Below are 17,547 nucleotides of genomic sequence, written 5' to 3'. Positions count from 1 at the left end.
TGAAGAGGCGTCTGGAGAGCGGCGGTTATGTTGGGATGTTTTAACGGCGTGGAGCAGAGTGTAGGAGGATGAGACCCTTCATACTGCACTCCCTCAACCGAATGTTTTTCACATTAGAAGATCGTAACGTCGACAGCGTGTGGGATCCAGACACAGTGAAAAACATACATTTTCCTCGGTGCTTCTCATTTAAAACGTCTGGAAGGTCGTTATAGTCTCTCATGAGATGAAAACGTTTAAAGTTGGGTTGAAAACACTGCGTTCTATCAACCCAACATTGGTTTGTTTTTCTCATCAAAAAAGAGCTTACTTTTGTTTTTCTTGGACGTGTGGGAACACAACCCGTCTCTACATGACGAAACAACAGTTTCCATGAGGTACCGTGCCGTGCGGAGGCCCGGCGGCGAGGCGGCGAGGCGGCGTCCGGCCCCTCCGATCGGCAGTTACATACCTAACGGCTCCCTCCACCATGTCTGATGCTGTCTGCTCCACTCGCCGGTGGATGCAGCAGCATGCTGGGTTTTATTAGAGTGACGGGCGGGCCCGTGCTGCCTGGAAGCAGATGGAATTAGATCTGTGAGGCTGTGACTAATTGCTGTTTAACAGACATGTGCGGCTGACTCCTGCTGATGAACCGTACTGTATTCTCCACGCCCACTTTTCCTTCTCTTCATTCACCTTTTATACGCTTACTTTTTATTCATCTTCGCAGCGCACGAGGAGTTTCATTCTCAGGGGGTTTTTCATGGGCGACAGCTGTGAGTAATGCTGTCGTCTCTAATAGGAGCGTTTTCTTCAAATTAAAAGTCAGACGATGGCGAAGCCGCTGCAGAGCCGCTTCCCTCTCCGCTCACACAGTGACGGCCGCGGCGCTGGAACGGCATGCTTAATGGCTGCTCACAAAATATAATTACGTAACTGGGATAAAGTGCTCACAATTTTAAAAAATTGAAAAGGCAGGCTGTACTTGGTGGCAGGCTTTTTGGGAGGTGCATTAGGCGCTTTTTGTGGCCCGGAGAACTGGGAGTGTGGCGTCTCTCGTCCGTGCTGCAGGAGTATCACGCCCAGCTGGAGGAGATGCGGGTTTCCATCAGGCAGCTGGAGGAGGACCTGTCGGCCGCCCGCCGCCGCAGCGACCTGTACGAGTCGGAGCTGAAGGAGTCCCGGCAGGCCGGCGAGGAGCTGAAGAGGAAGGCCACGGACTACCAGCACCGGGTGCAGAAGGTCCGTCCTGGAGGCCGACGGCTCAGCTCTCCAGACTCATTCTGCACATTCTCCATCAGGCCCGTTTATACGACAACGCTGCACAAATGAACTGAAAGCAGGACGAGGAACCAGTTAATTCTGCTTTACAGTCAGAAAGAAGCAGCCGCTTAGTTCAGTTTAATTCAGAACGGCCGTTTTCATTCAGGACGAGGTGTTAAAACCTTTTTAAAGCAGGTTCTGCTTCCTCTGGTTCCATTCTGTTCCAGGAGCAGACATACTTAAAGACAACTGTCTTATTGCTATTAAAGTAAAATAAGCACACTATTAATGTGAAGCCATTAAAAACTTGCAAGAAGTTTCAGGCTTTTATTCTGAAGAGACACAAAGTCCAGTCATTAATGGAATTTCTTTATTTAATCAATAGAAAACAGAAATCTGTGTTTTTCCAAAGCTTCGTTGTAATTGTATCATTAAAAATGACATAATGTTGGAATTTTAGTTTAATTATAAGTGATTTTTTCCAAGTTTTGTTAAAACATAATAAATCAGACGTTCTAAATGTACAAATACTTACCGTAATCACTTAAAAAAAACAGAGGAAAATTGCAGTTGTGGGTATTTATTGGTCGAGCAACTGAAATACGCTGAAGGTGAAAAGGTCAAGAAGATAATGCTAAAGGAGAAAATAGGCTTCCATGTGAATCACATGAAAAGATAAAACAAACAGCTGGATTTGAAAAATGGAAATAACTGATGTCTTATTGTTTTTCCTGTAGAAAAATATGTTTTGTTGTCAGAGAGATGTGGTAATAAATCAGCTGTCCTGAAGGAGTTGAGCTATAAAACCAAGGTTTGACCGTCTGTGGACGAAAGGTTTCCGTTTGGACTTCAAGGTAACGGTGTGGCGTTTCTTCACAGGCCAAAGAGCAGGGCAGAGCAGAGGCTGACGAGATGATCACCAAACTGGAGAAGGTAAAGGAATTATTTCACTCAGGCCGCCGTTCTCAACTAGATTCTTATTAAACGTTATGAATCCATGATTATTACTGGTAGTAGTAGCTTTATAAACACAGTGCTACCAATCATTGATTGACATCCACAACTGTTTTTCTTGCTGGAATGTTTGATTTGACTTCAGACTGGACGTCGTTTCCAGGATGGACAAAAGTAAAGTCGTGTGTCAGAATAACTTGATTTGTCTCTTCAGACCAACACCGAGCAGAACTCGAAGATTCAGGATCTGCAGGACAAACTCGCCAAGGTAGGAGTTCACTGTTTGGAAGATTCATGAATAATTTATAGGAGCCTGTGCTCCCAAACTCCATTTTTCACTTTCAGATGAGTGTTTAAACTCCTTCTTTACCCTTCCTGACCTCTTCTTTTCTCTCCGTCTCGCTCTTCATCAGGAGTCGACAGTCAAATTGAGTCTACAGCCAGAAAACAATTAGGGTGTTTTTTTGGGTATTTTTTTCCCCCCCCTGAAAACTGGAGTTACAGCATAATTATCAGCAATCACACTGTTGTGCGTCATTAGCAATGCTAACTTCAAGTGTCTCTTTCTAGAAATGAATATATTTAGAAGTAGCGAGGCAAGATTACATAACCTGCTGCAGCCGATATTCACTTCCTGCAGAGCTCGTGGAGCCGCATCGATCTGCCTTTCTCATGCCTTTAGGTTTGCATAATGCCGATATGTGTTTCCTAATCGAAGTGTGTTCTTCCACGGTGAAGGCGCTGAAGGCCAGCGCTGAGGCCACAGACCTGCTCCAGACCATGAGGGTGGCCAAAGAGCGCCTGGAGCGCGACCTGGAGCGCCTGCAGACCCGGGAGGACTCCAGCGACAGCCTGCGCAGGCGTCTGCGCGAGACCGAGGTACGGCTGCGCTCGCCCGCCTGCAGCATCCACCTGTGAACAGGGTCTCTGCTTCTTCAACAGTCTCAAACTTCCAGCCAAAGCCTCCAGAGTTTGAGTTAATCGAACATGATCCTGTACAGACTCCGGTCGTACCGACTGCACAGACCTGTCTGCCGTCTTTAACAGGATGACAGTGACCGTTGTCACGGAGCTAACGGGAGAGCATGTGACATTTCACTAATTGATTCTCCGCCGGCTCGCCGCCTCCTGTAGCTCAGGCAGACCCAGACTGTCTGCTGAGTGAGGCTCCGTTTGCGCTGAAAACACTTCGTTTTTCTGTTTCCTCATCAGGAAAGGTTCAGATTTAAACAGCAGCGCCGTCAAAACGATCAAAAGAACCATAAACCTTCACGTACCTAACTTCTCCCTGCTGTAGAGATTCGCCGTGCGCGCGTTTCATTTCATCAACATGAACTCCTGAAGTAAATATCAGGAAAATGAAATAAACAATCAGAAAGCAGGGAGTCGTGCTTTGAGTCCCCCTCATCAGGGTGTCGGCGTAATCACAGACAACATTCACTAACTTGTCAAACGTTTGTCACTCGAGCGTCTCATTACCATCAAACACACAGTAACACTGAGGAACGGGCAGATTCTGAAAAATGGCATAATTTCAGTCCAAACCAATCCAGAACTAATAAACATATAGCATTTAATACACATGTCCCAGTTAATCAGATATACTTCATAAATAACTGACAGTAGAAAAAAGAAGCGTTGTTCATCACAACGTGAGCAGGAGACAGAGGAAAGCAATCTCGACGCGCAGCAGTGGAAAGCCGACAAAGAGCCACTTCTGGACTGAAGAGGCAACAAATTCCGTCTTAAATGAGATGAAAATTGCAGCACAGTTAACGGTGAGACTGCAGGCGTCGCCGTGTTCAATCAGACCGGAGCAGATGTTCTGAAACTCCTGGAAGAAATGGAATACTGGACCCTAATATGCAATCCAGGGTTTTGCTACCATTGCCTCTTTTATTTGTTTATTTTTTTGATTTTTCATGTAAACACATCAGATCTGATAATTACAATTATCTGATGACTCCCAGTTTTCACATTTTTACGGTCATGTAAACAAGCTCATTGTGAGAAGTGGATCCAAAAAACATAACCGCTAATTACGCATGACTAATTTCAGGAACTCTTTGTCTCGCTGCAGTATAGTCAGAAATAAATGCTCCTCATAAATAGGAGCAAATGTCCTGAAGATGAAACCCTTCCCGGGAGCTGCACACCGTTGGACTAACTTTGTGTTTGAGGCTGGTTGTTATGAGTTCCGCTAAAGCGGCCCTTCAAACGCTACAGCAGACTCGGTTAGCTCGGATAGGAGCGTCTGAGAAAAGGAAATATGCTAAACTAATGCAGCTGCGAAGACCTTTTACACCATTTCACATGAATGCAAATGAGCCGCTCAGAAGCTGTGCGCCGAGCGTTTCAGAGGGAAATTACCAGAAAACCCGGTCGCTGAGGCTGCGGCTCTCTGTGTTTTTAATGAACGTGTAAAACTAATTGCCGTTATGTGTGTTATGGCGTAACATTACTGAAACATCTATTCTGGGCTTTTTAAACTTCCGCCATTCAAGAAGTGAACAGAATTCACAAACATACTCGGCCGCTTGTTAAGAATCAACAATCAGTTGCTGCCGTTGGTCTCCAGGTTTGAACGCTGAGGGGATTTTAGTCCACTTCTCTAAACAGATCCTCTCAGTTTCTCATTCTGCCGCTCGGCTTCTGGAAGTTTGAGCTCCCTCCACGGATTTCCTCTGGGACTGAGGCTCCATCTCCTTCATGTGCTTCTTCTTGAACTCGTTGTATTCGGCTGCATGTTTTGTGTCGTCGAGCTGGAGAACTCACCCACCATCGCGGTTCTGCGGTTCACCACCCTGCTGCTGGTCCTCTCAGTGAGAGGACGAGAGCATGATGCTGCCGCCTCCGTGCTTCACAGTGGTGCTGCTGTTCTTAGAGGTCTTGAACCACTTCACAGTTCAGATCATAGTTCAAAATTAATGCACCATTAATGCGATTTGTTAGTTCACCCTTGAATAAATAAATAATTTTCTCTTTAACAAAAAGAACTGATTCAAGCCAGCAGACACATTGACCCAGCCTCCAGGTCGCTGCCAGTCTGGGCTCAATGAAGCCTGCAGGGAGTGAAAGCTGGCCTGTGTGTTCCCATCCAGCTCCTGTAGTTTATATTGTTGCACAAATGAATTTTGTGTCCAGTAGAAATGTGGCACGGTGCACAGATCCTCACAAAATATGGAGCCACACAGCCACAGACTGGTCTCCGGCCAGGGGCTGTGAAAGCATCAGAACTGAAGGTCAAATCTTGTTTTTTTTTAACATCGCATGGTGTGTATCTGTGTGTGTGTGTGTGTGTGTGTGTGTGTGCATGGCTTTCCTGGAACACCGGGGTGCATTATGGGAAGAAAGCAGCCCGGTGGAGTCAGCGTGGCGCTTTGAGCAATGAGCTGCTGGAAAACGTCAGGTCATGTGGGGCTGAAAGCTTGGACCTGTACCGCCGACCTCCCTGCTCTTGAGATGGTGGCTTCTGCCAGCAGGAGCGAGTCGGGAGCGAACTAACAGGAAGAGTCCCCGCCTCTGGTCCCTCTGTCTGCAGGACGGCAGGAAGACCCTGGAGAACCAGGTGAAACGGCTGGAGATGGTGGAGCGGCGCGAGACTAAGCTGAAGGATGAGATCCAGAGCAAAGCCCAGCAGATTCAGCAGATGGCAGATAAGATCCTGGTAGCCCACCTTTCATCCCCTGTGCAGAGCTGAAATAATCAGAGGAGGTGTGAGATAAACATAGCTCAGTGGCATTACTGCAGAGGAAGTGCAATTTTACATAATGATTCTGGGGGGGACTCAGGCTAATCATTTATTTTATTTATAGATCATGTTGAATGTAAGCTGCTAGACTTATATGCACAGAGCTCAGAGAATAATTCGTTTTACATAACACGGTGTCCTCTTGATACCCCTACACTGCCATGATACAACCACACAAGCTCTTCCAATTAGAACATTGTATTAATGTGGGCGTAAACGATTGATTAATGCTCTCCGTCTCCTGGTAGCACAGTCTGGTCACGTTACTCAGTACCCTGCATAACCTGACACTGGTTTTAACTGTGTTCACGCTTCACATCTGTGTGGGTGTGCGCCGAAGCAGGGACGGTAAACAGTTTCTTGCAGCCTCACAAAAGTTTTGCCAAGTTGAGAAACTATGTGGAGGATGATGAGAAGTCGTCAATATCAGCCTTCGGTGATTTTGTGTTTGAGGTCCAGTTTAGTTTTTTTCTGCTAAAACATGTTGAAATGTGAAACAAAGAGCTTCAAAGAGCCAGAAGCAGAAACTGAAGTCACTCAGACAGATGGTGTTTTGTTGGAGGAAGTCTCTTCCTCACTGAAACCAGACTGACAAAGACTAACTACTGGGATTTACTCACATCCAAAGGAAATGGAATATAAAGCGTATTAACCACACTGAAACAGGCTGGAGGGAGTTGATGAGTCCATGTCAGAATGTAAACATGAAGAAAACTGTCATTACTATTTTATTTTCTCCTGTTTTATTTTGGTGAACTGGGTTGGTTTGGTTTGGGTTGGTTACCTGGCTGGCTGGTTTGGTTTGCTTGCTTGCTTTAGCTTGACATGGTCTTGGTTGGTTGGTTGGTTGGTTGATTTGATGTGGTTGGCTGGCTGGCAGGCTGGCAGGTTATTTGGTTGGTTTGACTTGGTTTTATGTGATGCGGTTGGTTGGTTTTTATTCGGTCAGTTGTCTGGTCGGTTGGTTCATTATTTGGTTGGTTTAATGTAGTTGGGTGGTGAGCTGTCTGGCTGGTTCGTTACTTGATTGGCTGGCTAGTTTGATGTGATGCAATGCAATGTAGTTGGTTCACTGGCTGGTTGGTTGGTTATTTGGTTTAATACGATATGATGTGATGTGATGTGATACGATATGGTTGTTGGGTTGGTTTGATGTGGTCGGTTGATTGGCTGCTTGGTTGTTGTGATTGGTTGGCTGTTCCAATGTGGCTATGGCTGGTTGATTGCTGGTTGCTTGGTTGATTTGATGTGGTTCACTGGTTGGCTGGTTGGTTTGGTTTGTTTTTATGTGATGTGGTTATTTGGTTGGTTTGATTTGGTGGGCTTGATGTGGTTGATTGGCTGCTTTGTTGGTTTGATGTGGTTGGTTGGTTGGTTGGGTTGGTTGGTTGGTTGGTTGGTTGGTTGGTTGGTTGGTTGGTTGGTTGGTTGGTTTGGTGTGGCTATGCCTGGCTGACTAGCTGTTTGGTTGGTTGGTTGGTTGGTTGGTTGGTTTGGTGTGGCTATGCCTGGCTGACTGGCTGTTTGGTTGGTTGGTTGGTAAATGTTGAGCTAACCAGCGCATTAATGTGTGCGTTGTGTTTGTACTATTTTGTTTAAGGTGTCTAGTTTTCAGGACAGGCCTGTACCTAGTCCTAGACCTTTTATAATATTCAGAAAAATCCTAAGTTACCAGACAGCAGACAATTAAAGCTTTCTCTACTTGTCTTTAATACGTTAACTAATGCCAACCATCCAGTCACAGACTGGATTTAGATTCTCTGTGTCGTCAAAAGCTCACAGTATTGGTGTGAACTGCCAGTCGAGGGTTTCATAGACAGTGCTCACTTATTGTATATTTTCTGACAATTCTGGTGTCATGAATTCAAAATAGATACAGCTGGTCTCGCATTAAAATGCTAATTAATTAACAGACAATGTTCATTTAAACTTAAACAAAGAAAAAGAATACTAGTGTAGGTATAATTGTGTCTTAAAATACAACACATTAAGCTGTTTCCGGCCCAGAAGTCTCATGTGAGCCACATTACCACCAGCTGTGATACATACATGACTAAGAATTTATTAATTTCTTTGAAACAATCCCCCCCAGCCCCCTGCTGTCCTCCTAAGTGTTAATCTTGATTAATAATTATACCAACATTAAAAATAATAGCAATAATAACACTTCTGATCACAATAATGCAACCGGTTTGCCGTCTTGTGAAGGAGCTGGAGGAAAACCTGCGAGAGACTCAAGCCACGGCGCAGCGATTTGAGACTCATCTGAAACAGAAGGAGAAGCTGTACGAAGACAAGATAAAGGTTCGTACTTACTCAGAAGGCTCAGAGCAGCTCAGAACCTGCTCTGTGTCTTGGTGGGTCGGACTCGGTGCCCGGGAGATCTCCTGGCCGTGTCGCCCTCACGCTGACATCCTGGTTGCTGTTCTGTGGGCTGCTGGCGTGGAGCAGGTGCTGGAGGCCCAGATGAAGGCGGACATGGCTGATAAGGAAATGCTGGAGTCCAGTCAGAGCAAATATGAGGAGGAGGTGCGGGAGAAGTGCAGCATCATCAGCGAGCAGAAGGCGGTAAGGAGGGACCAGCCTGGAAACAACATCATCCCCGGCACCTTCTCTTTCTTTTAACGTTTCAAAATGTTCAAAATCTCACTTCCTGTTCAGACCATCAATGCGATGGACTCAAAGATGAACAGCCTGGAGCAGAGGATCGCTGAGCTGTCTGAGGCCAACAAGCTGGCAGCTAACAGCAGCATCTACACCCAGAAGAACATGTAAGTCCTGAAAAGCATGAGAGAAGCCTCGTCTCACCGCGTAGCAGTAAAACACTGCATCCATACAGTTATTAACCACCAGTCAAAAAAGTTCCCTTTTCCTGTTTCTTAGCCTGTGCATGACAGCTCTCACCTCCAGCCGCGCTGCTTTATTCACAATCCAGAACGGAGACAAACAAGCCTGTCACTGAAATTACCTGAGAGGGAGAGAAAATGAAGCTCGGAAGCTGCAATTTATTCCCACAATTTATTCACACTTCACAGCTCTCTCTTTGGTGTTCTGCTGTTAACTCAACAGTCTGATATAAAACTTAATAGCTACAAAGAGCAAGTCTGTGTCGCTGAAGTGCGGAGAGGACGGCTCGCCGCTAATCTCTGCAAGTACGAAAACAAACTTCAACATACGATCACAGTCAGTTAGTCGGGGTACAGTTAGAGAACGTTTTCAAGTGAAAATGCTAAACTCTAGTAGCGTTTTGGGCTTCCGTTCACATGACAGTAGTGCTGCGAGCCACTGGAAACAGAACTTTTTAAAAATGGCTCCCAAGCTGGAAGCGAACAGGCATCGTTTTCAAGACACTGCCGTGTAAATGTGAAGCTTTTCTGAGATGCGAAAACGACACATTTCCCCTCGAAGCGTCGGCCTCAGTTTCATCAGAGCACGTCGGTCGTAGAGCAGCTTAACCTCTCGTTAAACCCCCCGTCTGGTGTCCGTCTCGCCAGGAAAGCCCAGGAGGAGATGATCTCGGAGCTCCGCCAGCAGAAGTTCTACCTGGAGTCTCAGGCCGGGAAGCTGGAGGCCCAGAACGCCAAACTGGAGGAGCACCTGGAGAAAATGAGTCAGCAGGAGCAGAGCAACAAGAGTCGGGTGATGGAGCTGGAGACCCGGCTCCGGGAGGTGAGGAGAGTCCATCAAACCGCCGTTTCAACCGAAAACACAACATTTCGACAGAGAACACGATGCTTTCAAGCAACCAGCAGCGTCAACTCATGGCCCCACGTGCTCGCTGCAACATGTTCAGTGTTTCTGCCGTTTCCATGAAAACAGACATCAGAACGCCGCCATGTAGACGTGAAAGTTTTCTGAAACGAAAAAGCAAAAAAGCGATATGTTGTCTCTTGAAACGGGGCCGAAGCTGAGCACCGCTCTGGATTTACTGGGTGTAAAACTCCCGGCGTCTGTGTCGAGTAGATAATTGCAGCGTCCTGACCTCTTGTGGAAACAACTGCAGCCAGTGAAAGGTTTGACCGGTAACTATAAATAACCTGGAGTCACTGAGATTCATGAGAAAACAAATGCAGATTATATAAGCAATAACTTCATACCTCTTCATAACATTGTGTTATCAACTGATTGTAATTAGCTGTGCCGTGTCGCCACATGTGAATGAACTGCTTCTCCCCCTCCTCACCCCCAACGCTCTTTTTCTCTGCCTTTTTCTCCTCTAGATCGGACTTGAGCACGAGGAACAGAAGCTGGAGATCAAGCGCGAGGTGACGGACCTGACCCTGTCTCTGCAAGAGCGCGAGTCTCAGATCAGCAACCTGCAGGCGGCCCGCCACGCCCTGGAGAGCCAGCTGCAGCAGGCCAAGACGGAGCTGGAGGAGACCACGGCCGAGGCGGAGGAGGAGATCACCGTGCTCAGGGTGAGAGTCCAGCCGTGTGTGTGTGTGTGTGCGTGTGTGCGTGTGTGTGTGTGTGAGAGACGCCACAGTGCCGAGGCAGTTAACCCATCTCTCCTGTCGTCCCTCCCAGGCACACAGGGACGAGATACAACGCAAGTTCGACGTCCTGAGAGACAGCTGTGCGGTAAGATGCTCAATGCTGGTTTCCTCTCCTGTCACCGCTCCTTCAGTCGGTCCAGACAGAGAGACAGAGAGAGAGAGAGAGAGAGAGGGACAGACAGACAAGCAGCAGTACCAGCAGCGTCTTATGACCCAGAATTCACGTCATCGTCTGTTCAGCTTCAAAACCACTTCAGTCAGTGTGTTTCTGTTCTGGTTGTGATTTAATTAGAAACCAGAGAAATCGATTGAAATCGTGTTCGCGGAGTGGCTTTGATTAGTTTGTGTCCAGCAGTACGTGTGATCGTGGATCAGTGGATGTTAATGATGAGCAGCTGATTCGCGCGCCGTGTCTGGATGGCTTCATCGGCCATGTTTTCCTGGGTTTCTGGGTGTTTCCTGTTGTTTCGGGTGGGGATGCGCCATGATTTGTGTTCTGGTTGACATCAATCGTTTCTTAAAGTTATCGGTCTGATAAGTAAAACTGGTCTGATATTAGCAGCCAATATTTATTCCCATCCAGTCAACGACAGCAAGTTATCGTTCAGTGGTGGCTGTGATGTTTCCGGTTTGGTCATTTCATAGAGGTGAGTTGACTTCACTTGTCCCGGTTTGAACTTTAACACCTAAAAACACAAACCAGTGTCCGGGTGTTTTTTCTGGTTGCTTCCCTAAAACATTCCAGTGTTTGGACCTTTAACTTCACAGTTTAAGTTGTAAAATCTGTCTGTTATCAATAAGTTTGATCAGTGAGAATGTCGTCTGATTTGAGTTGAAATTGGTTTAAGTTATAAAACGTTGTCAAGCTGTTTTGATCAGTGATTTACCATTAAAAAGCTCAGTTACATTAAATTCAACTTTCATGGAGGTTCTTGCTGCAAATTTTAAAGTTAAACTAAAACTAACTTGGTTATTTGTTTGCATTTATTATCTATTTTGTATTTGAGGTTTTGGAAACTAAAGAAATTAATAACTTTTTCATATTCAGTGTTTTTAATAATTGATGATCAGCTGAGCTGAAGTGAAGCCTCACTTTGAGATTGATTTGTGGGTTTTTTTTTTTTCAAAATAAAAGTCTTACGTAATGTTCCTTTAATTTATTCACACTCATCTGTTCCCGCTGCTCCCGTTACTTAATGATGAGATGATATTTGCAAATGATGGTCTTGATTCATGGTGGTGATCACGCGGGTTTTCAGAAAAGGTGAGACTGGCTTTTCCAGGTACTCGTTGTTTTTTCGGTGGAGGACGAATCTGCAGTTTGTTTGTGTCTGTGATTGTGCATCGATAAACAAAATGAGCTGATCTCCAAAAGACGGGCTCCGCTGGGAGACGATGGCCTCCATCCAGCCGCCTGTTTTCTTTGTCAGCTTCACTTCCTGCTGGAATTTCTTTCTTTCTGTTTGCCGTTTTTCTCGGTGTTACCTGGAAACACGGCGGTTCAGACACCAACACTTCTCTTCCCGTTCGGCAGGAAGACGTTCTGACTTCCTGCCCCGCTCTCCTCGGCGGTGTGTGTGTGAGATTGTTCCACGTGGGACGGCGGAGCCCTGCTGTCCCACTAACCCCGAGAACTGCTGTTGTCACATTGAACGGATCTGAGCGCCTTTAAATTTAAACACGGTGAATAAATTTGCCGAGTCGGACGTGGTCGCGGTTCAGCCCATTGCCCTACTTTTCAGATCCTCCCACTCACAAACTGTTCACAAACTGCTCAGGTCCATCATCAGCGTTCAGGCGAATGCAGCCAAAATGTGGAAATGCCAATCTATTTCTGAGAACGGCAGCGTCGCTCCGACCGTCTGCGGTCTGGAAGCTTTCCCAGCGGAGCGACGGCGTCCTGCAGGACCGGGGTCAGCGAGGGATCTGCAGGAAGGAACTCTGATCAGGGACGTCGGCTGATGCGCAGCCAGTGTGAAGTGTGTGAAGAAGACTGGCTGCTGTGAGAGTCGTGTTAGACGAGTGTGAGCGAGCAGAGCGAACTCTCAGTGAGCGACTGCGACTTTACATCACAATCCAGCGACTCTGCGGTTTGCTTTGATTTTCAGCTGCTAAACTGCAGACTCTCCAGTGGTGGACGTTACAGAAAACCCGCCGTCTCTCCATCGGAGAGAAGTTTTCTGATCATGCAGCCATGTCTTCAAGCATGTCGGTTGCCGTGGCGACGGAAGGAGGACATGGCGAACATTAAAGGAGACATGCAGTCAAGCTGCTACGATTCCTCCTTCAAATGTTTGTTTGGAAAAAGGTCACTGAAGCTGACCTCTGTGTTTCTGTGGCGTTTAAGTGCTGCGGGTCAGACTTCAGCTCGTTCTGTGTGTTTTTATCTCCATTAGCTCCAAATCCAGCAGAGCAGCTTCAGACATCTGTATCCATAATTCACACTGAGGGGAGAAAGCTTAAATATTCATGATATCTTCACAGTTTGACGGTGATGCTGCTCGTCGGAGGGTTTTATTCTTTCTTCCTGTCACATTTAACTTGGTGAATTCTGGAGGATTGGAGCCGTGATGGTAATGGAGGGAGGTGTGTGTGTTCAGGTGAAAGGTCAAAAGTGTGACCGGCTCTCCACCTCAGCGCCCTGCTCTGCTGACTTCCTGCTCCGCGAATCACCGAGTCAGAGCCGAGCAGACGGATAATTTCCCTCTCTCTCCCCCTCCACCCTGAATTCCCCATGTTGAGGAGAGCACGAGGGGCTCTTGGCAGGCGGCCTCATCAGCCTCGACCCCCCTCCCAGCAGTCCCGGCTGATTAGGAGAACCGGGCGATGCTGATGAAATGATTGACCCGCTCCCCGCTCCCAGCGCCGCCTCGCCAGGCTTTGAACGCGGCGCCTTCACGTCATGACGAACGGTTCCTGCATTATGTCAGTAACCCAGATATCAGCAGCAGCAGCGCCGTTTGGACTGTGCGGGGTGTTGTGTCAACTTTCAGTGCGGGGGAGCGATAATGTGAACTGCAGATGCAGAGCGTTCAGCAGAGTCTCTCTCTTCACTGCTAATTGAGTTCATGTTAATTTTCCATCGTAGCTGGATAAATGTAGCAGATCTGGCACGCCAGGCTTCAGCCGTATAGAAAACCTTGATGAGGGATATTTGAAGACTATGCAAATAAAGGACTGAAATAGTGGAGTATGAAATCACAGAACCTTTCGGCGCCGTTGAGACGTGCTGAAAGTGGGAGTCGGAGCGTTCGTCCTGCTCTGAAATAGCTGAGCTCCTCACAGCGATGCTGGAGGTCAGAGTCAGACCGTCCAGAGTGAAGATGTGGTCGTCTCTAAAGGCGCTTCACGTCTAATAATAACTTCAGCTTCATGGGAGATCACGAGTTCGTCCACGTCTTTCTAAACAAGCAGGCGGTTCAACAGGATAATCAGTAACTTCTGCTCTCATGGAGTTTTCTGGCAGTGTGCAGACAGACGGTCCAGCGTCAGGCTCTGTTCCTGCTGTGAGACGATGAGGCCGAGCGTCGTGTCCCTGAACTCCCATCATGCATCAGTGACCTGTGGCGGCTCCTCTGCAGGTGATCACGGACCTGGAGGAGCAGCTGACCACGCTGACCCAGGACAACGCCGAGCTGAACCGCCAGAACTTCTACCTGTCCAAGCAGCTGGACGAGGCCTCGGACGAGCGGGAGGACCGCCTGCAGCTCAGCCAGGACGTGGACCGGCTGCGGCGCGAGGTGGCCGACCGCGAGATGCACATGAACAACCAGAAGCAGGTATCTCCACGCCGCTTACTCCGTCACTGGTTACCCATGGCTTCCTGGGGGTGAGGGTTCGCAATACTCTCGTCAGGCAAGTAAAAACATGATAACAGAAGGAAAGTTTAGAAAACAAATGGCTCCAAAAAGTACAACTTCAGCTTTATTTTTTTGTTAAACTGGAGAAAAATGAATCTCCTGTTGAAAGAGATGTAAATCTAAGAGCCTGGGATTAGAACTGAGCCACAAATCAGCTGTAAAGCATCCTGATAATATCACACCGGCTCCTTCCTGGTTTTACATACATCTCATGGAGCAGGAGCCTCGGTGCAAAAACACATTTTCTGCAGAATAAACTTCTATTAGTCGTTTTCTTACAGCTACTAGTGTTTTTTTTTTCTTTTCTTTTCCATCATATAAACTCGTAGAAAAACAGGCAACAGTCTCAAAGCTCTTTTGTGAGATGGGCTTCGGTCTGGAACAGACAGGCAGATGAAGAGCTGCCAGGAAAAAAAAAAAAACAGAAAAGGAAAAAAACACATGCAGACAAAGGTCAGGCTGACAAAAAAACTAGTAAGCAGGCTGGAGCACAAAAGCTGTGTGAGCACATGGAGAGTATGGTAATGACAACCCGGACTGGAATGACATTTCGCTGAGGAGCAGCAGCAGGAATCAGACGTGAAACAAAAGAAAACAGGAGGCAGCGGCGTCCGTGTGGCGGTTTAACTTCCTGACATGAAACTGAAACGTGGGAACACGGTGTTTGGTCGCTTCTGTCTTTCTGTGTTTGTGTCCAACGGAGTCGTCTGCCTTTAAACTCTGCTGGGACTGGGATCAGATGAGATAAAGAGTTTTTTAACCTTTTTAGAGGGAGTTTTAAGCCCATAATGTTGAGCATTCATCAGTTCAAACAGGAAGTTGTGATGCTGTAATCTCAAAAGTTTATTTAAATTCAACCAACCTCCGTGAATTCTGAGTGACGTGCGGCGAGAGTGGGAGTCCGCACAAGAAAAACACATCGCTTTGGGAGAAAACTGCTCTGAAATCTCACAATTGTTGGGCAAAAGTGAGTAAAACTGATCACTTTTGATATGAAAATGGATTATCTTTCAGCCTTTGTGGTTTTCAAAGCAGTCAGTTTTAGTTTAGACAGTAGAGGCCTCAGTTTGTGAAACAATGTGATATTTTCTCCCATCTGGCTCCATTATAACTGACAGGAAAAAGGCAGAGGACACACCTTCTCTCTCACAATAATGGCCACATTTCATGAAATCATACAGACATATTTTACGTTGTCTTGTTTGGAACGGCCTTGTGACGCTTCTCATGCACTCGGTTTGTTGATAGAAGACATGGTTTAGCCACGATTACCTTTTTTTTCATCGAAAAAGTAGATTTTTTTCACCGTGTGGCTTCGTTCCCATTATAGCGGATGAGGGCAGGAGGACGGCAGGATATCAGGCTTCAAGCTTTGGCGGCTAATAAAATCCACACCGTATGACTCATTACAGAGTTGTTCACAGGTTTTGTCGGTCACCTTCTCCTCTATCATCTAGTGGTCCTTTGACGTCTCTACGACTAACGCCTTCGGAGAAGAACAGTTTTTCGCAAGGAGTGGTATTGAATAAAATTTTACTTTGAAAGGCAAATTGCAGACTTCCTGTTGGATTTAGGTCAGCGGTGTCGGTGTGTGATTTTTAGATCTCCATGAGATGCACAACTGAGCATTAGTTTGATATCTCTGCGGCATTCCCACGGGCCGTGGCGGCCATTTTAGCGTATCTAGGTGGCGCTAGAGAGCACATTTTGGCAGTGATGGGGATTTTTTTTTTTCCATTGTATGAAACGTTTCGCCGGTCGTGATGCCTGTGCCACATTTGGTGAGTTTTGGAGCATGTTAAGGGGGTCGAATTGGCGTTTTCAGCCACGTCAGGAGAATATTCAGAAACACAGAATCGCTGCAGTTCCAGCACAGACCTTCATCCGGTCCCTAATTATAGCAACAGACTGTAAAGAGAAGAACAACAAATGATTTAAACAACAAAAACTACATTTGCGTGAATCTTCAGACTGATCTGCAGTTGACGGTGAGCTCAGTGGCGCCCCCCAGAGGACCATCCGGCTCTGTGTGCAGCCGCTTCCCAAACTCCTGCCCCTGAACCTGAACCTGAGCTGTCTGTAGTTTTAAAAGAGTGAGCTCCTCCTGTGGTGGAGCTGCCCCCCCCCCCTCGCCATCAGCCGCTCTGGTCCTCCCTGGACGTGGCGTCTCCTGGGCTCTGGTGACAGCTGACCCAGACGTCTCTCCGGCGCTGCTGAGCGTGGCGCTGTGGACGCCGCAGAGCGGACAGGAGAGGAGGAGGCAGAGCGCCGCGCTCGGCCCCGTGGGAGGACGGCGGCGTGGGCGTCCGGCAGCGCTCGCTCGCTCCCTCTCTCGCTCGCTCGCTCTCGGCCCTGCCGGTTGTGTAACCGGCGATGGAAGTCATAGACGAGGGACGGGGTGGCGTGTGGGAGGGATGTGTCATCTCCCCATCACTCCCGGGTCGTGTCGGACTTCAGAGGGCCGCGGCGCCGCTGCAGCGCCGCCTCCCGCTATATTTGTCTCCCGCTGCTTTGTGCGTCGCGAGATGAAGCGCCGTGTTTTTGTGTGGGCCCCGTGAAAAACATCCCAAATCTTTTTGTGTCCAAACATGTCAGAAATATCACCGATACAAGCAACACCCCCCTGTTTGTTTTTTTCCCTCCTGCAGTTGTGGATGTGTTGTTGAAAATGGAGGCACACACACACACACACACACACACACACACACACACACACACACACACACACACACACACACACACACACACACACACACACACACACACACACACACACACACACACTCGTTTTTATGTTTTAATATGCTTCTCTTTGGCCCGGGCGTCCTTCGTCCCCAGTTCTCCATACTGTTCTCTAATGTTCCCCTGAAGTTCAGACATCTGTAGACAAACTGACCGAGACTCTGACCCCTCCTCAAAACCCCGACTCGGCACCAGAACCTGGAGACCCTGAAGACCACGTGCACCATGCTGGAGGAGCAGGTGATGGAGCTGGAGAACATGAACGACGAGCTGCTGGAGAAGGAGCGGCAGTGGGACGCCTGGCGGTCCACCCTGGAGGAGGAGAAGAACCAGGCGGAGCGGCGGACCCGGGACATCCAGAGACTGCTGGACACCGAGAAACAGAACCGGTGAGGCACGGCGGAGCGCCGCCGCTTCGTTAGAACCTCCGCAGGAGTCGAGAAGAAGTATTGTTTATCCGCAGTGCAGCAAACCAGAGAGGGAAACTTGCACATGTTAG

At 47.6% G+C, this 17,547-nt stretch overlaps 1 protein-coding gene across 1 annotated transcript in view; it reads left to right on the top strand.

Moving 5' to 3' along the window:
- Window positions 1–17,547, top strand: part of citb (citron rho-interacting serine/threonine kinase b) — a 43,060-nt gene that overhangs the window by 13,680 nt on the left and 11,833 nt on the right. The window contains 13 exon segments of the mRNA XM_030103988.1: window positions 1,054–1,224; window positions 2,125–2,178; window positions 2,414–2,467; window positions 2,938–3,078; window positions 5,741–5,866; window positions 8,159–8,254; window positions 8,402–8,518; window positions 8,612–8,721; window positions 9,445–9,619; window positions 10,171–10,368; window positions 10,478–10,531; window positions 14,028–14,225; window positions 17,244–17,437. Of these exon segments, the coding sequence (XP_029959848.1) occupies window positions 1,054–1,224; window positions 2,125–2,178; window positions 2,414–2,467; window positions 2,938–3,078; window positions 5,741–5,866; window positions 8,159–8,254; window positions 8,402–8,518; window positions 8,612–8,721; window positions 9,445–9,619; window positions 10,171–10,368; window positions 10,478–10,531; window positions 14,028–14,225; window positions 17,244–17,437 (1,688 nt within the window).

This window comes from Salarias fasciatus, chromosome 12, assembly GCF_902148845.1.
Source record: "Salarias fasciatus chromosome 12, fSalaFa1.1, whole genome shotgun sequence".
NCBI classification, from domain to species: domain Eukaryota; kingdom Metazoa; phylum Chordata; class Actinopteri; order Blenniiformes; family Blenniidae; genus Salarias; species Salarias fasciatus.
Note: the sequence above shows the minus strand (reverse complement) of the source record. Positions and strands in the feature narration are given on the sequence as shown.